General features: G+C 39.9%; 2 protein-coding genes across 2 annotated transcripts; both read right to left on the minus strand.

The window, feature by feature from the left end:
• Positions 1-542: 542 nt before the first annotated feature.
• Positions 543-2,423, minus strand: LOC143301988 (uncharacterized; the record flags this gene model as incomplete). The annotated part of the gene is made up of 2 exons (XM_076616471.1): positions 543-1,746; positions 1,814-2,423. Coding segments are annotated over 2 exons (1,134 nt in total), but the record flags the coding sequence as incomplete, so codon positions are not given.
• A 629-nt stretch (positions 2,424-3,052) lies between these two features.
• Positions 3,053-24,772, minus strand: LOC143302083 (low-density lipoprotein receptor-related protein 6-like). The gene is made up of 11 exons (XM_076616597.1): positions 24,586-24,772; positions 23,285-23,460; positions 20,267-20,423; positions 18,662-18,840; positions 16,582-16,657; positions 15,221-15,389; positions 13,236-13,363; positions 12,166-12,325; positions 9,167-9,294; positions 7,823-7,951; positions 3,053-6,596 (listed from the first exon to the last, which is right to left on the minus strand). The coding sequence occupies exons 1-10, from the start codon at positions 24,650-24,652 to the stop codon at positions 7,824-7,826; spliced, it is 1,368 nt and encodes a 455-aa protein (XP_076472712.1). The 5' UTR covers positions 24,653-24,772; the 3' UTR covers positions 3,053-6,596; position 7,823.
• Positions 24,773-26,557: the final 1,785 nt, after the last annotated feature.

Raw genomic sequence — 26,557 nt, forward strand, 5'->3', positions numbered from 1 at the left:
TTGTTAGTCGTATTGATTGACATTAATTTTGTTCCCCCTTGAATTTGATTTATTGTTTCAATGCTTTTATGGTATAGCTGGGTTAGTCACATTGGTTAATTGGCAGTAATCTTTTCTTCTTCTTTATTTATTTATTTATTTATTTTTTACTGAATGTGAAATTATTTTTCAGTTTTAAGGTTTTCATAATGTAACGCATTTGTCATATTGATTATTTGACATACATTCTCTTCCCTTTTTTAATTTTTTTTCTCCCTTGCAGAGAAGGTTATATTTGTCAAGAAACATGTAATGACATTTCACATTGGGGTAAACAATATAACAAAATACATTGTATGATTCCAACAGAAACAATGAAGCATTACACCGTAGAATCTGCTTCAAGGAAAACACATAAACACTGACCCTCGCTTCACTGAAGTTATATCATTCATCCAACTGTAAGGGTTTTTTTGTTTTGTTTTTTCCATCTCCCCAATCCCAACAAACACACACACAGTGAGGCCCACACACACACACACACACACACACACACACACACACACACTCTTTAACGTATAATCCCTCCATCAATATGCCACAAAACTAGCAACATAATCTCCTTCTGAGACATCGAGGGAACACCGAGAATAATCCAGTTTAGTACAGGTTCTTAGAATGTACAAACATAATCATGAAGAAAAAAACAACAACAGTATTATCAATTATTATTATTATCAAAACATCAAAACCTGTTACATAATATTGTGTATATTCTAAGCTAGCCGTCAGTCCGATCATTATGTTATTCTCTTTCTCTCTTACATACACAGAGTAGCAAGCAGCCAGACACAAACACGCATACACCCCTCCCCCCCATCCCCCCTCCTGCCCAATACTCACATATGCACAGAACGCTCGCTCTCGCACACTCTCGCGCGCACATTCACACACACACACACACATTGGCAAACGAAATGGGCTACACACAAACACTTGAATGTTGGCATAATGGCACCAAAGCATTCGATATTTCAATTCAACACAGATACATAAATGGCAATTGAGATTTAGCATATGGTGTTGCAGAAATTCGCCTGTCGCCGGTATGTCTGTACGTGTGGTTGGCAGTGTTGTATGCAGAAATAAAATATAATAAAGTAGAAATAAGACAGCAATGATACCGACAGCGAAAAACTAGTTTCTTTAACAATTCTTATATATTCCGATGTACCATACTAGACTAATCATTTAAATCGTTTATTATTCCCATGTACGGGAACCACTTCTGTTCAAATTTGTTATAGCGCATTTCCATTCTGGACACATATTTTTCAGTGCGGTAGTTGTACTGTACTTCCTTCACGAATGCTGATATTGTTGGTCTGATTTTATTGATTCTGCTTTTGTATATAAAAAAATTAGCCCATAATATAATCAGGTTGAGTACTTCGTCTGTTTTCGTTTTGTCGTCAGTTCCAAACAAAACAAGTTCAGTATTAAAGGATAATCTCTCACACACTTGGCACTTATCTTTCAATAATGTTTCCAGTTCTAACCAGTAAGACTGTATATAGTTGCATTCCCACAGATAATGATGTATAGTATCTTTTTCAATATTGCAAAAGTTGCATTTTTCACTTTCTGTCAATCCCATTCTTCTAAGAATACTATTTGTGACTAGAATTCTAAAGCAAATTCGGATTTGGAACCATTTTAGTTTGATTTCTTTCGTCTTCTTAATTAACTCTAAAGCAGTTTTCCAATCTATTACAACATCTAGTTTTCTCTCCCAATTTACGAACGGTTTTATGTCATATATTTCTATTTTTTTCAAGCAAAATATTATAATATGTTCTTGATCCTTTTGTAACTCTACATATCATGTCTAATGCTTTTGTGTTCTGGTTACTTTCGTTGTTGATTATTACTATCCTTTCCTTTTTAATGTATTGCTTTATTGCTTGTGTACAACTTTGATAGTGTAAGTATTTAACCCTGATGTTCCATTTTTTACAGAATTGTTCATGGCTCAGAAAGCCTCCGTCTTCACTTAATACATCTTTTACTAAATACACATTCTTTTTTGCCCAGTCATTGAAACAAAAATCAACGATACCTACTTTAAATTTGTCATTATAAAATATAGGTTCTGATACAAGTTCTTTGTAGTTTTGTAATTTTACGTGGTTGTTGAATTGATCAAATGCTACGAATACATCTTTCCAGAAGTGGTTACATTTACTTTTGATAAATCTTTTGGCTTCGTAACAGTTTAAGTTAATTATTTCTGGACATTGTTTAAGTAGTATTTGCCTCCACGTTTGGGTTCCTGTGTATAATTTCCTTATCCATGACAATTTTAAGGACTTAACGAAAGTTATTATGTTATAGTGTGCCAGCAGTGTCACCCCCACCACCCACACTCTGTCCCCCTTCCCTCCCCAGCCTTACACCCCCCCCCCCCTCACCCCTTCTTATCTCCCTTCCCGCTCCCGTCCAAAGTCCAGTCTTTGAGGTCGCACCGAAACCGCGCCACCCTCCCTCTTTCAACCCCCCTCCTCACCCCTACTCCCAAATCGGCGCCTTTGGTCCGCAACACCGCGTCACCCGCCCCAGTTGCAGGAACACGTGCAGTTATGTGATGTCTGCCACAATCCCCGTGTTCGAAATGTTGGAACATCCCGTGTGGTGGCCTGTCTTTCAAGTCGTTCCCCATCCCCCCCTTTCACGAACGCAGCTGACGTAGATGGCGGGACTTCGGAACGTAAGCTTGGGAGAATTTATGCTAATGCGAACTTTGATCATGCCGGCTAACATGCCGAGAGTTGTATTGTCCTGTCTCCCCACTCTCTTTGTGACGTAAACGGGTGAACCTGTCATCACAGAATGTTATAGAAACAAGTTGGTTGAATTGTAGCGAATCAGATCAAACACACTCTACATCTTTTTCAGAGAATTCGCATTTTGCTGGACAGTATATGTGATTCCAATGAAAGGTGAATCGAATCGATCATCCACATGGCTTTCTGATCACTGATACATGACAGCTGAATGAACGAACACAGACAAGTTTTTTTGTTTTTTTTTATTCATTTTATTGTTACTTGTTAATGAGGGATTTTCAAGCATGTCTACAAAAAAGTTCAAGCATATACATAAGACATGATACCAACACATCAAATCATAAACAAATAAATGTTGCTCCTTATTTTTACGGATGTGAAAAAAAAGTCTTCAAAAGTATGTCAATCTTAGTTTACCTTCACTGTGATGTTTGCTGTTTATGTACTTACTTTTACTGTGTTTGCATTCCATCGAAAATGGACGCAAGCCTTTCTCTAGAGCCGTTATAAAGTATTCAAGGAAAATCGGCAGATCAAAGAAATGGTAAACTATTTTTGAAAACTTACGAGTTCTGCATTTTGGTTTTTTTTCCCCAAAATTCAGTTCTTTGTTGTTGTTGTATTTTTTTAAGTTAGAATTTAATGTATAAAGGTTAATCTAACATTATGTATTTTACCCATGCATGACAAATTACATTTGTTCTCACTATCAGTCAAAAGTAGTATTAATTCAAAACTGAAACATCTGCAAAATACCGACTTCAGCATAAGCATTTGATTCTGGCGGCAATACATACTGAACAAATTTCATAATGAAATGAACGAATTTCATAAACAACTGATTCAATTTTATAAGACATATTCGAAAGTGTGAAAGGTCTCCATAAAAAAAGGTATATAAATTTTCTTTGGGATACTCGTTTTGGAATTATACAAATTATAATTTTCTGTTTGTGTAGCTGATAACTGTTTTGTTTCAAAGCCTTCGTAAATACTCTAACCACAAACTTTTTTTATTTGTTGAAAACAAAAACAACAGAGGTTAAACAATTCACATGTAAATCAGTCTCTGCCAGGGGTGGTTTTTTATTTACTTTTTTTTTTTAAAAGTCTCGTAACTAATACTGCCTCTTCCATGTACGATTTCTTTCATTCAATACATCGTTTTATGAAAAACAAGAGAGGCAAGGCCTTCAAGACTCACTTGTGATAAATTAAGTCCCCTAGCATTAATTACAGAGTAATTTCCCTTTTTTTACTATCTGCACCAAAACGTTTGCAAAATAAATAAAAATTCCATGCTTAGCAAAGAAGTTCCTGTTTGAACAAAAAATGATAATAATGACTCCTCTTGTTGTTGTGTCAGAATAAGAGGTCAAAGTGCCAAGTTTAGAGAATACAAAAAATATAAATATAACAGTAAATGCAGTTTGCATATAATTAGGCTTTTTTTATTTTTTTGTGCCCATCCCAGAGGTGCAATATTGTTTTAAACAAGATGACTGGAAAGAACTGAATTTTTCCTATTTTTATGCCAAATTTGGTGTCAACTGACAAAGTATTTGCTGAGAAAATGTCAATGTTAAAGTTTACCACGGACACACAGACACATGGACACACACACACACACACACACACAGACACACAGACACAGACAACCGAACACCGGGTTAAAACATAGACTCACTTTGTTTACACAAGTGAGTCAAAAATATTCCACTTTTTTTTCAAAATCAATATGAAGACACTTTGATCAAACGATATGAAAACAGTGCAATGTTACAATAAGTAATAAGCATTAGAATTCGCAGCAGTGTCGAGTTGCTGCTGACACTGTGTTGAATTAATGTGTCGAGCAACAATGTTTGTGGAAATCATTAATTCGTTTATTTCACACTCCACTCTCACACAATTCATTTAATGAAATGTTCATAGAAATCTCTTATTTCTTTCATGATTTCTTTCGTATTGGTTAATATTACATAATTTCTCTTGCAATGTAATCATTTGGTTTGACATGGGTTCTTTTCTCCAGCAAACGGACATGCTTTTTTTTCGCCCTTTGAGATGCTCAGTATATACCATTACCTTTTCTCTTTATGTATTTCAGCTGCTTTCCTCCCGTTGTAAATAATTGAATTATTCTTCAGATTTTATGCTCTTTCCATGGAATACATATCCTGTCTATATGGGTTTGATATATAACGTCATATAGTTATATAGGTTATTACAATGGTTCAAGGGGAAAAAGTGACCTACATAAATAGCGTCATCATCCAATTAAAGTAAATAATCGAATAGTATGCGAGAATTAACCAATGTTCTGTAATTTGTGTTGAGCATGATTGTATGTGTGTGTGTGTGTGTGTGTGTGTGTGTGTGTGTGTGTGTTTGGAGGTGAGCATGTGTGCAATATGAACGCGTGCGTTTTGCAAGTGATAAACTGTGGGCAGAAGCATCTCAACATAACACATCGAATATAATGAATATGCGAATGAATAGCTAACCTTTGCACGTGTATTAACAACAACAAAATAAAAAGTAAGGGGCGAGGGGGTGCAATCAAGTTGTTTATTCAACTTGAGTAGTCAGTTCTTCTGTCTTCATCTAAGCAGTATAAGGCAAAAAAACAACAAAAAAACACACAAAAAAACCCCACAAAAAAAACACACACAAAAAACACGCATACGGATGAAACGCTGTGTATAATAAACCCTCACTCTGAACTACAAAGAGATGCTATGCAACGCCAGATCAAATCATTCAGCAGGACAACTTGACAGAAACGAAAAGAGAATGATTTTTTTATTTTTTTTTTATCTCGTTTTGGATGTCCTACTCCACGAATTCTGTTGTTGTTGTTTGTTTGTTTGGTTTTTTTTTTTTTTTTTTACTGGAATGTTGTTAGTTAAAAAAGACAACAACAACAACAAAAAGATAGAGAAAGGAAATGAAGAAAGATAATAAGAAACATAACAATTGTGAACAATAACTCCGTCTCAGCAAGGCATGCATTGCTAAGGAGAAGGAGGAAAAGAAGAAAGAAGGAAGAGGAGGAGGAAGAAGAAGAAGAAGAAGAAAAAGAAGAAGAAATGAAAGAAAGAAGAGAAGAAGAAGAAGGAGAGGAGCATGAAGAGAAGTAAGAAAATGGAGGAGAAGAAGAAGGAGGAGGAGAGGAGCATGAAGAGAAGTAAGAAAATGGAGAAGATGAAGAAGGGGAGGAGCATGAAGAGAAGTAAGAAAATTAGGAAGAAGAAGAAGGGGAGGAGCATGAAGAGAAGTAAGAAAATGAAGAAGAAGAAGGAGAGGAGCATGAAGAGAAGTAAGAAAATGAAGAAGAAGGAGAGGAGCATGAAGAGAAGTAAGAAAATGAAGAAGAAGAAGAAGGGGAGGAGCATGAAGAGAAGTAAGAAAATGGAGAAGAAGAAGAAGAAGGAGGAGAGGAGCATGAAGAGAAGTAAGAAAATGGAGAAGAAGAAGCAACAGTGATGAATCAAAAACCGTCCCTCTCAGCAGGAAATGCATTGCTGGAACAAGAACAAGAATGACAGCAATAGTAACAATCAACAACTTTCCGTCTTATCCCGCTTGCATAGCTTCGAAAGGCACAAGAGTGTCGTCAAAGGGGGAGCCGCAGTCATGTGGAAATGTAGCAGGTGGCCCGACAAAAAGCTGCACGTCAGTAGGGCTTGTCCATCTTGGTGTGGGTGTCAGTTCTGCCGGGTGTGGTTTTGCCACTGGGTTCACATCATCCTCGGTGTTGCACTGCGCCTGCAAGCACACGCACACACACACACACACACACACACACTGGGATGTTTCTAAATCAGATTTACGGATAATAAATGTGTGGTGCACCGAATGCTCTATTCTTGGTCCATCTACAGTTCCCAATTCATGTAAAGATCTGCATCTGCTTTTTACAGCTGGTTTTGACTTCTTTGCTAACGATAACTGATTACGTCCATGTCAATTGTTTCTGTATGAATGTGTTGACCAACTGATTACTCTGACGTACTGACATTAATCATGTACGCCTGAATAATAATATTATTAATAATGATATTATTTATATAGCGCTGAATCTTGTGCAGAGACAAATATCAGCGCTTTCACACCAGTCATTACCACGCATGCATAACTCTAAAACTAGAAACTGAAGACATGGAAGAGGAGAGGGAAGGGAGGCTGTCTTGTGAAGAGGTGGGTTTTAAGGCCAGACTTGAAAGAGCTGAGTGTGGAGACCTGACGAACTGAAAGTGAATGTGTACAATCAACAGAAAAGGCCAATCAAAAACAAATATAATCAAACCCCCTTTAAATCAGTAAACATGTCAGTTTTCTATTTCTGTTTTTGGAGTTCAAAGTCAAGAAGTAAACTCACATAACGCACATGCAACCATCACTGAAAAATAACTTGCTTTGTAATTATGGTAGTTCAACAATCAAAACAATCATCTTATTTGCATCCATGCACGAAAGCAGTTCTTTCACGGAATCTCAGTTTCAGTTTCTCAAGGAGGCTTCACTGTGTTCGGACAAATTCATATATCCTACACCGCATCTGCTAGGCAGATGCCTGAAAGCAGATTAACCCAACGCGCTTGTCAGGCCTGGAGTGCATGTTTGTATATTTGTGTACCTATCAGAATGAATCTCCTGTGCAGGATTTTGGCAGAGAGCAACACTATTGTTGCCATGGATTCTTTTTCAGTGCGCCTTGTACATGGTGCACATGGGACCTCAGTTTATCGTCTCATCCAAAAGACTAAACGCCCAGTCAAACATGGGGAAAAAGGGCGGGGCAGTGGGATTCGAACCTAGACCCTCACGGACACTGTATTGGCAGGCAAGCGTCTTACTCATTCTGCCACCTTCCTCCACATGCGCTTTCAAGCACATACCTGGCAGTGAAGTAGAGCGACCAGTCAACAGATTGATGACAATTTCATTGACTTTGTGCTGCTGATTGACCAACTGGCTGACTGACGACTCACCTTACACACAGCTCTGACGGTTACTGGACAGCGTCTGTCCATCGGGGCACGTGCACTTGGAGCCGTTGTTTGGCGTCGGAAAGCAGAACACGCCACAGCCTCCGTTGTTGACCTTGCATCCGTTAGTCCCTGAATGACGTCGTTAGATAAAAGATTAAACACACACACACATACAGAAACACGCACGCACGCACACACACACACACACACACACATACACACACACTCAATGCTCTTGCATACACACATCTATCCTAATTTCAGTATTCTAATATATATATATCTGAAAAATAGATTTTAAAAAAATCAACAGAACATGAAAAATTAATATCAGAGAGACAGACTGAAGGGAACACCTCTTCGGTGCAGACAGACAATACAACAAGAAGTAAAAACAAGAGAGGCAAGGCCTTCAAGACTCTCGCATGATATACACTTTACCCTGTAAATTATTCTGCATTTAGTAATATAAAACTTCAGAGGAAAAAGACTATGTTAGCAGAATCGAACCAAGCACATCTGGTTCGAGCAAGTCCGCCAACTAATGACGTTAAAAAATCAATAGGTTGTTTTTACATCATAAATCGATTTCGGTATTTGAAATGATGACGCCGTTTAAATCATATCATTTTGGTATATCTGGATTATTTGAGAAAGTCCATGGTAAAGGAGGCGTTGCCATCGCCTCAAGCACACTGCATCATGTAGCCGTTTTCTCCAGATCTGCGTGTTCTACAGGCTGACAGTAAACTTAACGCGGTCCATTTGATTTCCCTTTCATGTTCATTCTAGTTAATTCAGAATCCACTTTGAAATATTCATATGCTGTAAACATGTCAATAGTGTCGTTAGTGTCACTGTGTGTGTTCTGTCCAGAATTTGTATTTCTTTTAATTGCGAACAAGAAAAACAAGGGCAGGCTGTCTTCAAACCATACCATAAATTGTGATTTTTTTTAATTTGGATTATCACCGAAATAAACCGTTGATGATCCGGAAATACATTTAATCCAGAAGACTTAAAACATATTATTTGTATGACTCTGGAGGTATTCCCCACTATGTTTAATCCAAATTTGGTATTGGCAGACAGACTATTTTTAGAGAAAATGACAATGTTAAAGTGTACGACACACACACACACACACACACACACACACACACACACACAGAGAAATGAACACCAGGTTATCACATAAACTCACATTGTTTACACAAGTGAGCTAACAAGCACAAGATGACTTACTACCAAACACACAGACAGACAAAAGAACAGAAAAGAAAAAAACATCCCAAGATGACTCACAGCCACACAGAATACAGACTGTCAAACACCGCAGCCTACCATCACAATGTTTCTTTGGCTCGACAACATGGATATCGTTCAGACGTCCACCACTCGATGTTGCATAAACGATGGCACTGGTGGTGTTGATCTTGTAGCGAATCAGCATGCTTGTGGCTGTTGGGAACCTGTTCACAGTAGCACATACAGTTTAGTGGTGTGTGTGTGTGTGTGTGTGTGAACACAAAGCTATCTTCTGAAAGGATACAAGTTGTGTACCCGATTGCAGTCTTCATCCCCTGTGGAATCATCAAATATCTTGGCAATGGCAGTGAACTTGGCAACACGTGGTAAGCGATAAACAAGCATCATTTGCAAGTAGAAGTGTTCTTAATCGTGGCTGGAGAACTCACAGTTAAGTGCAAACACAATAAAAATGGTTGACTGCTGCACTGAGTGAATAATAAGTCAAAAGGACACGTACCTTTTCAGTGAGTGGTGGTCTTGGATACACAGGAGATTAGTTCCGTAGCTTTCAGGCAACAAGCCCTTTTTATCAACTGACGATTGCAGGTAGAAGGTGGGGTTGCAAAACGATTGGGTTTGAGGGACCTACCCCTTTTATTGCAGAGTGATTTCCTCCCACCCGTTCATTCTGCATCCACTCCCTTGTTTTTATCAGTTGATATAGTGGTTGTTACCCGAAGGCTACAGAACTGATTTCCTGTGGATCATACACACCACCTACACTGACAGGTGCTTGTACCTGTGAGAGGAGGACAGTAAATTGGCATCTCCTATGCACAAGAAATGTCCGTTTTTTTTCGACAGTGGAAAATGCCCAGAACTTATGAATGGCTAAATTATCTCCCTTAGACCACTTGTTACGTATCTCTGAGCTATTGGGGACCCAAGATGCCACATTTGATGAATGTCTGGAACTAATTAAAGGATGTGGGTAAACATACTTCGTTATTTTTTTCGCCTTTTGAAGCGTAGAAATATATTTATTCTTGCATACTAACTTGGCTTTTTTCTTCATCTTTTTTTTTCATTTTTGCTTTAGGTTAGAGTTTCTGAAAATTAGATATTTCTTATTTTGTGAACATTAGTAGTTTTTGGATTAAATCTGAGGGCACTACAGTGTGTGGAGGAAGGATCAAATCGCATCCTGGGCATTCTCTGGGACCACTGGGTAATTTCTGCTCCAAGCACTGAAGAGACAGCATCACAGGGCAAGCAAGTGCTATGGAAGAGGAGAAACTTGGGTGACTTTGGGGCACTGGCAGATAGTGTGTGTCTGAGGCTGACAGGCAGCGGGCATGGACACCTGCTGGAGCATCTCAGTCCTGAGGTTTTTGTTTCAGCATTGAGTAAAACTGATGAAGTATTGATTGGAGAGTTGGACGTGGGTGTAGTACGAGTCTGCAAGGCTATCTCTCTCTACATACATGCATTCCACCAAAGAACTTCCCATCTCATCCATCTACATACCCCTCTTTCCTTTTTGACAACATTCAGTTGCTCCCTACCCATTGACGACGATATAAAGAATAGCAAGAAAACAATGTGACGAAAATTAATACATATGTAGCCGCGTACCCGAGTCGTATTTTAAGGGGACGGTACAAAAGAACTAATGACTGATTGACTAATTAAAGGATAAAAAATGATAAACAAGAATCCCTGCACACAGGCCAGGAACATATAGAGGCCAGTCACAAAAGGGTTTCCTATTGTTTTATTTACAATAGTTATGAGAAGATAAAGAGAAGAAGAGGAAGATATAAAACAAGGATCAGGAGAAGAGGGAAGGATGAGAAGAGGAAGATAAGAAGAAGAGGAAAACAGTGCAGGTGATACGTAGCGATGACACTAGCCATTGCAGAAACACACACACACTTCTTGCGACACAGCAAGACAGAGAGAGCAGGGCCTAGCCGGTGACTGGCCAGGTGAAAAGTGACCAGCGATCACCCACTCCATCTCTTTATGCAAGTTAAGTGAACTGCAAAGACAATCGCGTGTGCTGCGAAGCAGATTGGCTCAAATCAGGCTAAATCTGATAAGAATTGTGTTTGTGACAAGGTGTTCAGTGACAGACTTCTAAATGATTCCTGAACTGATTTACGTCGGGTAAGTCGCAAAAGAAAGAGCTCAACACCTACTTTCTAATGAGTATAATGAAAGTGTTGATTATTTAAGATGAATTTATAATCTTAATTTAAGTCACCTGAAAAGGATTAGTTTTAGCGAGCTCATTTCGGAAAATTACAAACTGTGGTAAATCAGTTTAACGTAGGCAAAAACCAACTGAATAGATCAAAAGATGGAATTGCAACGATTCTGCCAGTATATAATACTTGTAGTTTACTGATCTGACAGATATTTAATGAGATATTGTCGTCAGAAACATAGATTAGAGCTCGCCCAATCGCGTACCGCAACACTTAGTTGGAGTAGTTGTGTGGCAAGGACAAAACGAAGCAAGCTTAGCGTCAGTTGAAATCTTTAGACTGACGAACCATTAAACTGAAATCAAGTATGCTTCTAACTGATTTAAATGTGTGTCTAAGCACAACAAATATAATACTACAGCGGACGATACAGAGAGTTGATTTAATAGATGTTTAGTGAATAGGTTTAGAATGGGCTTTGCATTCAAACCAGGAATGGCGTCACACATTCTGTGCGAGCCGTTGTAGAATGGCAAGTCGGTTGCGAAAAAGCCGTCTGCTATAGCTCAGTGTGCGAAACAGTTTTTGAAGCAAGCAGAGCGCTTGGCTACACATAATTCAAAATACATGCAACGATATCCGCGATAACTAAAGAATAGTTAACACATATTTGACATTTGCATCGTAAACATGGGAATCCAAAATGATACATTGGAGTTAACAGTGCACAACATGAGTGGACACTTAAATCATGCCATGACCCAGACACTGACAGATATGCGAGCACTGACTCAGGGAAGGTGTAGTGTTATCTTTTTTGGATCCACAAACAGATATTTTTCTCTCATCACTGTACTCACTATTGACGTCTCTATCACTTACAGCGAGTACCAGTCGGTCATGTAGAGGTGCTGGTGCTCACGTGCCAGACCAAAGAAGTGGTGAGAACTACCCAGCTGCAGCATAACTTTTCGGTTACCGCCATCCAAGTCGCATCTCTCCACACGGTCCGTACCAGCGTCCACCCAGTACAGGTGATTGTCTGGAACCCCAATGGTCAATTGTAAATGGTGTGTGTGTGTGTGGTTTGGTGTGCTAGAGGTGGTGTTTGAGAACAGGCAGGTGTTTCAATGTGTAGCAAAGTCAGTGTTGCTTCTTTGTAAGTCACAAACTATTGCTTATCCTACCAACCTGCTTACAGGTTACGATAATGAGGTGCCGTGAATCCAACCCGAGAACGTTTTTTTTTTTAGTTTTTTTTTTAATATGTCCCTGTTTTTAGGTTTTACTACACAATGCTTGTATTATTCCTTTATGCTATACACCAGAACACAGTCTGCACAGTAAATAATGAGGCCTCTGCATGAATCATTCTCTGGATATACTGCAGTAGTTTACTTCACCTCCTGTCAATAACATTATCAAAGGATGCACGTTATGTTGATTAATATGCATGAAAGAAAGATACCCTTGTGCTACTTTTACCACTTAATGACTACTTGGGCGAATGCAGATAGTGTAAGACTTTCACTTTGAGTGTAAAAAAACAAGAGCTTTTCTTGGCCGCTAGTCATATTTAAAAATCTTAATGTTTAAGATGAGATAAATCCTTTCAAAAATGTTTTAAATTACACATAAGAATTATGCCACCAGACTGATAAGCATTTTAACTGAATTGTTATAATTAGAATATGTGGAAAGCGCCAATTTCTTCATATTTCAAAGCCAAATTCTGGTGTCGACAGACAAAGTGTTTCCAAAGAAAACGAATTTGTGAAAGTTAAGCATGGACACCCGTGCAGTCGCACACACATAATCAAATACATACACACATACGAGCACACAGGTCGGTAACTGAAACACAGGCTTAATACATAGACCCAAGTTGTGCATAAACAAAGACGTGAGACCAAAGTGAAGAACACAGTGACACGTTCAATCAGGACACTAACTGGGGAGGTCCAGTGCAAGGCCGTTGGGGTAGTAGAGTCCGGTGTTGACCAGGGTCGTTCTGTTACTGCCGTCATAGTTGGCTTTCTCTATCTTCTTGGTCATTCCCCAGTCTGTCCAGAACATCACTCTGAACACACACACACACACGAAAACACACACACACAGACACAGACACACACACACTCACTCACACACACACATACACTCACTCACACACGCACCACTCGCACACAAGCAAACACACACACACACACACAGATATTCCAGACACACATGCACACACTCACGCACGCCCACTCGCACGCACACAAACACACACACACACACACACACGTACATGTAAAAATGCATGTCAAGGGGAACAAAATGGAAAGAAAGCAGCAGTAATGAGTGAGAGAGAGAAAGAGACAGGCAGAGAGACAGATACCAACACAGAAAGAGACACAGGGAACCAGACAGACAGAGAGCCGCACACAGAGACAGACACACACAGATACACACACACACACACACAGAGAGAGAGAGAGAGAGAGAGAGAGAGATTCATCCAACAATCAGTAGTCACTTTTAAGATATGTCAATACCTGGCTTAATCCACGTGCAGTACTTTAGTGTCACATGGTAAGGGGTTGTGTTCTGTTCAATTAGAATGTAGTCCTAAACAGTGCAAAACAATGATCAGAACGTAGTCCTAAAGTGTGCAAAACACATCAAACAGAACAGAGTCCTAAACAGGGCAAAACACACTGAACAGAACGCAGTACTAAACTGTGCAAAACACATTGAACAGAACTAGTCCTAAACTGTGCAAAACACACTGAACAGAATGTAGCCCTAAACTGTGCAAAACATATTGATCAGAACGTAGCCCTAAACAGTGCAAAACACAAAGAACGTAGACCTGAACAGTAAAAGAAAAAAAAACAAAAAGAAAACACCTGATCAGAAGGTGGTCCTAAACAGTGCAAAACACATCGATAAGAACGCAGTCCTAAACAGTGCAAAAAGACGTTTAGAAGAACGTAGTCCTAAACAGTGAAAAACACATTGATCAAAACGTAGTCCTAAACAGTGAAAAACACATTGATCAGAACGCAGTCCTAAACAGTGAAAAACACATATATAAGAACGTAGTCCTGAACAGTGAAAAACACATTTAGAAGAACGTAGTCCTAAACAGTAAAAAACACTGATCAGAGTGTAGTCCTAAACAGTGCAAAAACATCGATAAGAATGCAGTGCTAAATGGTGCAAAACACTGATCAGAGTGTAGTCCTAAACAGTACAAAAACATCGATAAAAATGTAATGCTAAACGGTACAAAACACTTATCAGAACGGAGTCCTAAACAGTGAAAAACACACTAATCAGAATTCAGTTCTAAACAGTCCTAAACAGTGAAAATCACATTGATAAGAACGTAGTCTTAAACAGTGAAAAACACACTGACCAGAATTCAGTCCTAAACAGTGAAAAACACAATAATCAGAACGTAGCCCTAAACAGTGAAAAACACACTGATCAGAACAGTCCTAAACAGTGAAAAACACACTGAGAAGATCGTTGTCCTAAACGGTGAAAAGCACACCAATCAGAACAGTCCTAAACAGTGAAAAACACACTGATCAGAACAGAGTCCTAAACAGTGAAAAACACATTGATAAGAACTTGGTCCTAAACAGTGAAAATCACATTGATAAGAACGTAGTCCTAAACAGTGAAAAACACACTGATCAGAACAGAGTCCTAAACAGTGAAAAACACACTGATCAGAACATAGTCCTAAACAGTGAAAATCACATTGAGAAGAACGTTCTCCTAAACAGTGAAAAACACACTGATCAGAACAGAGTCCTAAACAGTGAAAAACACACTGATCAGAACGTTGTCCTAAACAGTGAAAAACACACTGATCAGAACAGAGTCCTAAACAGTGAAAAACACACTGATCAGAACAGAGTCCCAAACAGTGAAAAACACCCACCCCTTCTTAGTGTCGAGCACGATGGCTCGGGGCTGGTCCAGACTGGAGTTGATGATGGTCTTGTGAGCAAAGTTGGACATGGTCAGCACACCGATCACGTCCCTCCCTGTGTCTGTGTAGAAGATCAGTCTGGACAGGCAATCCACTGCCAGCCCATCCGGAGTTGACCCTGAAAAGAAATTCGTGAGAAATATAGAACTTGCTGACAAACAAACATGGCTTCAGGATTTCTTCAAAAGGACAGAACCAACGACTGCTTTGATGTTCTCTGGTCTGGCAGCAACTCACTTTCCTGTTTTAAGTGACTGGTCGATTCTTATTTATAAAAAAAATTGACATTTTGAAGTTGTCTTTCAATGAAGGTACAGGCATGCACTGACAATACAAAATTAATGTGGGGCAATACACGGTACGTATCGAGAAAGTATTGACACTATCTAAAAGAGAATGACCACAGGGAAATTATTTTCAGATAGTAGTGCTGAAAAATCATATTCTTCTCATTTCTGGTCAGTGTTCCTACATCTATCGATAGCATCAGTTGACTATTTCTTGTAAGTTTGAAATAAAACAATGTTACTGACGTTTCTCTTGCTATATGTATGGGGTTGGAAGCACAAAAAGAAACCCATCTCACTATTTCAGTAAAAACCACGTTTTTTCAGATACCTAATCAATACTTATATCATCCTCCAGGGCCAAGAGTATTTCATGCCCGTTTTTGTGATGTCCTTGTGAACACTACAATGCTCCAGAAGTGATGATCCAGTATCAATTGACTTTGGCGCCCGATGGCTCATTTACCTTCAAAAGTGAACGCAGATAAGATACGTTTACAAATAATTATCTGCCGTCTTTCTGCAGTATGTGGTGTGCTAACCCAACCACCACCACCACCACCAACAAAAAGATAGTGAAAAGGTGCCATGAATATGTTCCATCTTGGCCTTCACAGAGTGAACAGTTTCCTTGTGGCGTGCAGAAGAGTAGGATGAAGAATGACAAAAGTGTGGAATGTGTGGTGACAAATCTATTCCCAAGTGGACCTGATCAGATATCCTGGCAATTTCGTACGCTGAGTAACCCAACCGAGGGGTCTTTTTTATGCCTATAATTGAAGAATTTGTGTACCTGGGCAACAAGAGATTGTAGTATCAACAGTGTCTTTGTTTGTTTTCATGAGGTAACCTGACCACACAGAAACCTCGAACGTGCTTGCCAGCTGAATCATTAAATCAGAAATGAAAACAACTGCCAAACATACATCAACAATAGACAAAGATACAAAATATGCCTAAATATGTATGAGAAAATGGAAAAAATGTGCTTCTTTGCTGCTGTTCTTCAGAATTAATACTCACCATCACCAGTGCGAAGTACTGTATGCATGCCACTGCCGCTCAGAGCAGACGCTCGAATGCCTTTGACCTGACCCACCTGGTGACAACAGTTGGTTTTAGTGGCAAACAGTGCGGTTCAGTGCTGTGCTGACAATAGGATACCGTCCAGACCGGTGTAGTGTAGTAGTCGTGCAGCAGAACACAACACAAGCACAGCACGGCAATATAACACACACAGCATAGCACACCACAAGCACAGCACCACATAGCACAGTACAGAACAGAGCAGGACACGACAGAACAGTAACGATATTTTGTCAGATTGTCATATTGGCAAAAGACGTACATACAAACAATGGGAAAAAAAATCCAACAAGAAAAAAACAAAACAAAAAACAAAAACAAAACATGGGAAGAGATGTGTACAGTTATGATAATTATGATTGCAATGAAATTATTATTTGATGAAACAACGCTAAAATCAGCCTACGCACGTACGGCAAATTGTTACTTAGAAAGGCCTTAAGATTCTCAGAAGCTCTTCATGGAGCTGTCACACTACAGCAAGCATTCGCATACATTTCTCTCACAGCACGAAAAATGCAGAGTTCGTTTTATATTCCATGTTTGGTCAAACATGACAGACTGGTGTACACAAGGCCTGTCGATTTCCTGTTGGCCAAAATTCCTGGACGAACGCTGTACTAAGCACTAAGACCAACTTGTTTGAGTCTTGGGCTCTATTCCCTTTGACGTTAAAGGTTGGAGATCCTATTGTCATCATTAGCCATGGAAGCAGTGATTTTTTTCCCACTGTGTCCGGGGCTCAGCACGACAGTAAAGTGCGGCCCTTTCACGTCCTCACCCTCAGAACTACTTCCCTTCTTTTGCTGGCCACTGGCAGACGTAGTAGTGAGATGCATGACCTGTGTGGATCACCTCGGGACATGGTCTTTTACAGGTACCGTTCCAACGCACTCCGTTATCTGGAGTTTCTAGCTGAGATCCAAGACCTAGAGCTGTCTTCTCCCTCTCTGAGGATCGGGCCCTTGTCTGACATCTGATCCAGGGGATGACCTCGGTTTCGATCCCCCTCCACCTCCATGCTTGGACCGTGATGAGTCATGTCAAAGTCTCCAGTCCCGGCTGATTCATGGGGGACTGTCACTGAAGGGACGTGACAGCAGCCTTAAGGGAAAGTGGGGTGGAGTGGGGGCCGGGGTGGAGGTGGAGGGGGGGGATTCTCACCCAATCCTGCTCCACGACTGAGCAATTACTGACTATTGTCGTCTTAGCATGAGATATTCTGGACTTGTTAATTCTCTCCAGGTCATCCTGAAAGCAAACTTCCAGGCAGAAAGAGACATAACGAATATAAGATTAACGAACAGAGGTCGAAACGAGCGACCACCAATACCCATAAGAAGTCATCTCCATCTCAGGTAGACCTACTAAAAGTAGTACTGTTCATAATCATGACAAGAAAAAGAACTCGAAATCACTGATGCAAAGACTTCAAAAATAAAACCGCGGGATATTGTGAATGCAATCAACAATGCTTAAAGTTTGGAATAAAGGCTGAGTGATACAGAATCAAAACCTGGCAGACGTGTCAAGTCAATCAGTGGCCAAAACTATCCAGTGCTACAGACTTGGAACTGCACGGATCAGCTGAAAAGATAATGGGCCTGGTGGAGGCGTATCAAAACTGAGGTGGACGCGAAATCTGGCCAACAGAGCAAACCTTTCGGAAAAGTATGCATCAGTTTGACATGGCTAACTGTATGACATCAATTCTGTTTTGTTTGTGTTTTTGGGTTTTTTATGCACAGCAGCTCATTAAGTGGATATCTACATTTATGGGAAACAATTCAGGAAATGTATATGCATACATGAGAATGATTTGTGATGTTACACACACACAGCAACTCACGACATGACCTTTACAAACAAGGCAATAAAACATACATATCTTTTCACTGTATGGTGTTGTTTTGTCTTTGAAATGAAACCCTAGTTTTCAAATATGATTCAAGATTTTGACGGGCCTGTATTTTTGAATCCTTCAGCACTCCTGTAATGTAGACATGCAGCAACTCACCTCTGTCCAGTAGATGGTCTGTTCCACAGGGTCATAGTCCACGGCTATGGGCCGGTACAGACTGCTGGCCATGGGAATCACATAGTTGGTGCGGGTCTCCACGTCCATGCGGTGAATGCTGCCTCCTACGTTTCCTGCTGTGTTGCTGGCGAAGAGGAAGAACGGCGCCTGGAGGTAGGCTGTGGAAACAGACTGGCGTTGTGATTTGTCTGCGTTTGGTGTGCTATTTTTCATAGAATATATGTAAAACCACTACCATTTCCACCATCTGAAAAATTATTATATGATTTTTTAGATGGTGGAAATGATAGTGGTTTTACACATATTCTATGAAAAATAGCAAAACGGGTAATATTTTGAGAGAAAAAAACAACAGTTTCCAAGATCCGCTAAAAACTAATTGTTTGAAATGAACAGAATAAAATTATTCAAAGTTAGAAGTGTAATATGAAACGAGACAGGTCAAGAGAGCAAGACAGAGAGAGAGAGAAATCGACAGAAGGGGGGAGACACTTGACATTTCATTGACATTTACTGCACAGTTCTCAGACAGGGGGGAGGGAGAGAATTGGAATGGTTTATTCACAATAAGGCCACAGCATTAATATAGACAACAAACCGCGCATTATATCCGTGTAAATAGACAGACAACAAAGAGTACATTATAACTGTTTTACGAAGTAACAATTTCTCTTAATTTGAATGCCTTATATAAGAATGCCTAAAACTTATGTACTTGACGACAAATTCACAAATTCAACTTGAACAGAGAGGAATGCTTGTAGTACTTAGGTTTTATAAACATTTGAAGTATATGTTTTAGGAGAGAGAGAGAGAGAGAGAGAGACGGATACGGATACAGATGTTTTATTCAACATAGGTCATTGTCTATCATGAATGGGAGGGTGTAAAGAGAGGGAGACTGATTGATTGATATTGATTGATATGGATACTTATATAGCGCCTATCCTTGGTCACAGACCAAGCTCTAAGCGCTTTACAAACACGGGGTCATTTGCACAACAGGCTGCCTACCTGGGTAGAGCCGACTGACGGCTGCCATTGGGCGCTCATCATTCGTTTCCTGTGTCGTTCAATCGTATTTCAGGTATGCACACATACACACTCAAACGTGTAACATTTAACATTATACGTGTATGGCCGTTTTTGTTTATTTACCCCCACCATGTAGGCAGCCATACTCCGCTTTCGGGGGTGTGCATGCTGGGTATGTTCTTGTTTCCATAACCCATCGAACGCTGACATGGATTACAGGATCTTTAACGTGCGTATTTGATCTTCTGCGTGCATTTACACACGAAGGGGGTTCAGGCACTGGCTGGTCTGCAAATATGTTGACATGGAAGATTGGAAAAATATCCACCCTTTACCCACCAGGCGCCAGGGTGATTCGAACCCCGGACCCTCAGATTTAAAGTCCAACGCTTTAACCATTCGGCTATTGAGCCCGGAGAAGGGGGAGAGATAAAGAAAGAGACACAGATAGAGAGACAGGGGGCGGGGGGAGTTGAGAGACAAAGGTGGACAGACAGACCAGAAGTCAAGAAGAACAAAGCAGAAGTCAACACCGAGGATCATATCAACCTGAGGTATATGTTGCTCTGAAGCCACGTCTGGTGATAGACCCATCCGAGGTGAACTTGATCCACAGCTTACTGCCAAAAGACCTTACGGGGCCCGGAACTGACGAGCCACAGTAACGACCAAGGATTGGGGACGACGCTGAATCACCATCTCGAATCTACACACACACACACACACACACACACAGTGTGGAGTGATGGCCTAGAGGTAACGCGTCTGCCTAGGAAGCGAGAGAATCTGAGCGTGCTGGTTCGAATCACGGCTCAGCCGCCGATAATTATTTTCTCCCCCTCCACTAGACCTTGAGTGGTGGTCTGGACGCTAGTCTTTCGGATGAGACGATAAACCGAGGTCCTGTGTGCAGCATGCACTTAGCGCACGTAAAAGAACCCACGGCAACAAAAGGGTTGTTCCTGGCAAAATTATGTTGAAAAATCCACTGCGATAGGAAAAACGTACAAAACTGCACGCAGGAAAATATACAAAACAAATTGGTGGCGCTGTAGTGTAGCGACGCGCTCTCCCTGTGGAGAGCAGCCCGAATTTCACACAGAGAAATCTGTTGTGATAAAAAGAAATACAAATACACACACACACACACACACACATATATATATATATATATATATATATACATGCATACATAAATACACACACTCCAGTAAGAATGCACAAATAAACGTATGCAAAAAAACAAATCAGTAGCAAAATCAGCAATGAATTTAATTCGAACTCACAACAGGCATATGCGAATAATACACTCACCACCAGAGCAAATTATACGAGATCAAAATACCGTTTCGTTTTTTTTAAGCACTTGTGTAAACAAGTGAGTTTGTTATAACCCAGTGTTTGGTTGTCTCTGTGTGTGTGTGTCCATAGTAGACTGACATTCTCTGGAAATACTTTGTCTGCAAATACCAAATTTGGCTTAAACATTACTAGTAGGAAAATAATCTTCAGTGATACCAATAATAGTTTGTAAGTCTACCGAATTAAACCGCATTTCCGGATCTTTAACGGATAATTTCGTTGAGGCTCGTTACGGAATCCGAAAACGCCATTTACCGCTTCCTAGTTGCCGGAACGTAGGTTATGCGTGGTAAATAAGACGACATCGTATTTCTTGTTCGCAATACAAGAAAATTAAAAATTCTGGACAGAACACATACAAAGACGCTGACTGCATATGATTACTGCATATGAATATTCGAAAGTGGATACTGAATAAACTGGAATGAACATAACAGAAAAATTGAATCAAACGTTTCCTTCAGTTTCGGTCAGCCTGTTGTCGGACTGGTTTATGCAGATCTATACATGTTGCTGTGTGCCTTAGGCAATGTCAACGTTTCCTTTATGGCCAATAATCGAGATTTGTCAAGGGAACATGATTTAAATGGTGTTATTACCTCAAATACAATAATATTTTTATTGCGCTAAAAAAGATCCATAGCTTTAAATATTGAATAATACTTGTTTATGAACAGAACACTAATGTGGGGTGGGTTTTTTTCCAAGCTTATCAATATTTAATACAGGGCCCATTTTAACAATTGTTTAAGCTTTTTTTGTTTTTTTTTTTCTTCTCATGATTCCTTTACTAGATACAGCAGGTATCACAAGTGAGTCTTGAGGGCCTTGCCTGTATTGTTTTCATCCCCCCCCCCACCCGTCATCTGTAACGATGATGGAGATCATAAACTGTGCTAATGATACATTGGGTGGCTCATTTTCTTTTGATATTAAATGATTCAACGAAACTAAATATAATTATTAATGCATCAGCATTTTCTAAAAACAACAACCACACACACACACAAAAAAAGAACACCCACTAACATGCTCTGACCCTTTTTTTTTGTCTGTCTCTCTCTGTTGGTCTGTCAATCTGATTCTCTCTCTCGCTCTCTCTCTCTCTCTCTCTCCCCCCCCCAATACCCCCTCTCTGCATGCACGTGAGTATTCAGCCAATGTAAAAGGAAAGAAGAAAACTCTTCACAAGAACAGGGTCATCACGCCAACAGTGGTAATTCCACAGTGCCTACTGTTCTGGCAGAGGTCATGGAACAATCAGAATGGGGAAGGTTGTGTCAAGAATAATAAGCAGGTTTTTTCAATACTTTTTTTTTATCATTGTCAAGCCAGTACAAAATGCCTGATATGAACACATTTTCTCAACTGGATGATGGTAATTATCACAAGCACAGTAAGTTAGTGAGCACATTGAACCACAATTACATAATTCGGCATCATGATTTAGCATTTTTTCCCCTTTAATCTGGCATAAATTTTAGTACACAGTAATACAATGCAAACGTTTCATAGCAATTGGACCACAAACACAAAACTAATCTTAAAACTGGTAGGTTTCTAGTCATGTTCAGCTGATTAAAAAGTATACTTTCCCCTCAGTCGCAATTTTTTTTTCCAAAAAATAAGAAAATTCTATTTGGGTAAAATCAAGTGCACTCAATATTTTTCTTTCAAACTTTGAGCAATTGTGGATATTGCCACTAAGTATGTGTGTGTGCCAAATTTCATGAACATATCTTGCTTAGAAGTATGCGGTTGCTATGAACATGTTCCAAAACTTTTCGGCTTTGATTTCTCAGTTCGTTACTTTCGCGACGTAGAACTTCAAATCACAATAACTTTTCACAGAATCATCCGATTTACAAACTTTTTTTTTCCTTTTTTTTTTGCTGTAAAGCTCATTTATTGCAGATTTATGATATACCAATAACTGAAAATCAACCTCTGGCGCAATGCGACTCATTCCGTGGTGGAGGGTCACATATGTACATGACTATGGCCAAGATGATGGGGACAATGATGTTGATGATGACGATGTTGATGATAACGCTGACGATGCTGCTGCTTCTGCTGATGAAGATGATGATTATGACGACAATTATGATGATGATGATGTTGTTGTGGAAGCGGAACTGTGGCAACATGATTCTAAATACAGAAAAAAAACATTTCGTCAACTGCTTGATATGAAAAGAAAATCACCTCAACAACATCAAGGCTGCAATTAGCCTGAAGGTCGAAGGCGGTGAAGGTGAGAGTGATCTGGTAGCAATCAGGTGCAGTGATGGAGAACACACAGTTCTGGTTGTCGGAATAGTTGGAAGGGTAATTGGGAGACTGGACTGTACCCTGAAGGGCTGTGGTGGTAAAGCCACATCCTGAAATGGTAATAAGTAATGATAACAGTGATAGTAACAGTTATTATAACAATAAGAAGATGATGAAGAAGAAGGAGGAGGAGAAGAAGAAAAGAAGAAGTGAAATAAACTTCTTGCGTTCCCTTGCCTTGCCTTGCCCCAAACAACGTATCATTTCTTGCACAGTATTGGGCAACCAGGTAGGTCTGGTACATCACATGGCCCAGTTGTGTGAAGATTACCAATTATAAAATGTCCGTTGCTTGTTTGATAGGGGTTTTATCTGGCCTTGTTGGGCCCCAAGAACCACTGCTGGCGACTGTCAAACGACGGAAGATGGCATGGTTTGGTCACGTCATACGACATAACACCCTCTCCAAAACCATCCTGCAAGGGACTGCAGAGGGAGGGCGCAGACGCGGGCGGCAGAGAAAGAGCTGGTCCAACAACGTCAAGGAATGGACCAAAATGACGGTGCCAGATCTCCTCACGACAGCTGCCAACAGAACCGCGTAGCGAGCTATGACATCTTCCTCATGTCCCCTCAACGACCCCAGCGGTCGAGGGAATGAGTGAGTGAGTGAGTGACTTTTTTTTCTGTTTAGGGATGTGAGTTGCAATACAACGCAGATTGTAACTGATGAATGACAACATCCTCCAATTCACTGCAGATATGAACTTTTCAGTTACAATGGGCTACAGAATTACAGTAAACGTAAAGATGTCTTTTGCTATTTGCACAAACAGAAATATGGTGTGTACATGCTACAAAAAAACTACGTCATTAAAAAAAAAAAGTAAATCAGACGAAGTAATTCAAAAATTCAGTCTACTCTCATTATCAATTTAAAAATGAAAAACTGTATAATTGTTATGATAATATCTGACCCACTAAATGATAAAACAATTCGTCATTCAAAAAATCTGTGTTGTTTCACTCGATAATATCAATTTTCTATCATTGTCATCATGCTCGAAACACTATGGAGTTAATTGATTCAAAGAAAACCAAACAATCACACAAACTTTTCTTTCCTCTTCCCTTTGGTGATAACATGAAGAAAAAAGAAAAAAAAAGAAATCATTTATCTAGTAATCAAACAACCAGTCATACAATCATCTACCACTGTTCCATCCCCGTGTTACCTTCAGCAGAATGGTAAATCAGAACCAACAGCAGCAGTCCAAACATGGCTGGCTTCTCCCTCGCCATCCTGTGAAATAAAACTTTACTGCATGAAACTGAAAAATAGCTTAGGTGGTGAACTGTACTGCTTTGCTGATCGGAGCTGTTTCCAAGAGCTGTGTCCTCTCCGAGCCGTTCTGTGGAAATGAGCTGGGAAAGCGGCCTTTTATTGGAAAGTGGGCGGTTCAGTTTGATGTCACGTGGTCACGTGGACTGTGCGCGTGATGAAAACCGGACAGGGTATGTCGCAATATTGTCAACACAGTGAGTGAATCGTTTCTATTCAGATCACTGTGTGTGTGTGTGTGTGTGTGTGTGTGTGTGTGTGTGTGTTTCAATAACCAACACACACACACACACACACACACACACACACACACACACACACACAAACGGATTTAAACAGGTCAGCATATTATGTTTGCAGGGTACTTTTGGAGACATTTCGCAACTGTGAAGGTCTGGATTTCGACAATAGAGGGGAAAGTGCTTTCATAGAAAAAAAAAAATATTAGACGAATCGAACTAGTGACAGTTACACTGTATATCTGATATCTGTCGACTGTACTGCTTTGCTTTTGTTTTTGATTTTTCCTTTATTTCAATTAAACCGTAATGTAAACAATAACTGTTCATAGCAGTCAGCATTGTTTCAGCAACATGGTTTAGTTATGACTTTGTATTATCCGTGTTTATTATGATGACAGCATTATGCAGCAGTAAAGTTTAGTTATGAATGTGTTGTATTTTCTGTGTTCATCAAGACACAGTGTCAGAAGCTCATGAGTTCGATTCACACCTATTCACAAACAACATTCAAACATGCATATGCATTTTCACTTGCCCAGTCCTCAGTCTCAACAAACTTTGAAATTCCCTCTTTTTTTTTAACTCAGCTAATTCAGTTTTATACAATATCCAGTTACGCTACACAACATCTGCAATTTACAACTTTTCAGTTCTTGTTTTATCAGTTACATCTCCAACAGAGATCAGGTAGGTGATATCATATCATATCATATCATATCATATCATATATATAAAGTGTCACTGCTTTATGCTTTATTAGCCTTTCGCCTGACCATTAGGACTATTCAAAGAGGCAACACAGCACAAGCATATAAACACAAATAGCATAGGAAGGGTATGAAGCATGGCTGATTCAATTCCAACCAATAAGAAACAAGTAAACACAACATGGATAAGTTAAAGGAATCAAGGTAAATATAATCACATTGAGGCAAAACAATACATGAAGAGACACTAGCATTGTAGCGTTGCTTTTCGAGAGGGAAAACAGGCGTGCTGTGCATGTTGCACGTGGTTTAACTCACTCAGTACGGCCGGTCCTCTCTTCTCCTCTACACAGACCCCTCGGATGTCCAGTGGGTGTCTGAATGACCCAACCTTTAGCTTCCGTCGTAAGAATTGTGGCATCTTTGTCAACATTCACCTCTTCAGTATAAGAGCCTTCCTCCTGCAATATTTTGATGATGGTAATTGGGGTGAAACGCTGTTAACGTCGTCTCTTTCGCCGTTCGTATGGAGAGAGTTAAGTCTCTCAACAATGCTCTCAACTAGAGTGGGGTGAGAAGAGCAGTCACAGAAGGAATCGCCAGGACCATAGATGTTAGACAATGGGTTACCTGCCTGAGTGCAGCGCGCGTGTCTTGAACACGAAGATAGTTAACTTAACCTTCAACCATGCCAAAGCCTGAAGGCAAAATGAATTTTGTCTTTAATACTGCCCCTGGTGCCAGTTGCATTGCTTGGTTCTAACTTTGTGACAGTTACACGTGACTAAATGCCTACGTTGACCGAACTATCAGTTCCATACTACACACAGTTAGTAGCAGGTTACGACCATACTTGGCTCTTCCGTCCGAGCAATGCAACAGGTGGCTCCCTGATGTCCAGTGGGTGTCTGTATGG

Source organism: Babylonia areolata, chromosome 28, assembly GCF_041734735.1.
Source record: "Babylonia areolata isolate BAREFJ2019XMU chromosome 28, ASM4173473v1, whole genome shotgun sequence".
Classification (NCBI taxonomy): Eukaryota; Metazoa; Mollusca; class Gastropoda; order Neogastropoda; family Buccinidae; genus Babylonia; species Babylonia areolata.

Excerpts from the sequence above, each read along its gene's own strand:
- LOC143302083 (XM_076616597.1), bottom strand. The coding sequence starts at position 24,652 with ATGGCGAGGGAGAAGCCAGCCATGTTTGGACTGCTGCTGTTGGTTCTG. Across the intron at positions 13,364-15,220 it reads GTGCTCGACACTAAGAAGGG|AGTGATGTTCTGGACAGACT; the intron begins GTGGGTGTTTTT and ends GTGTGTGTTCAG. Across the intron at positions 7,952-9,166 it reads GCCAAAGAAACATTGTGATG|GGACTAACGGATGCAAGGTC; the intron begins GTAGGCTGCGGT and ends GACGTCATTCAG.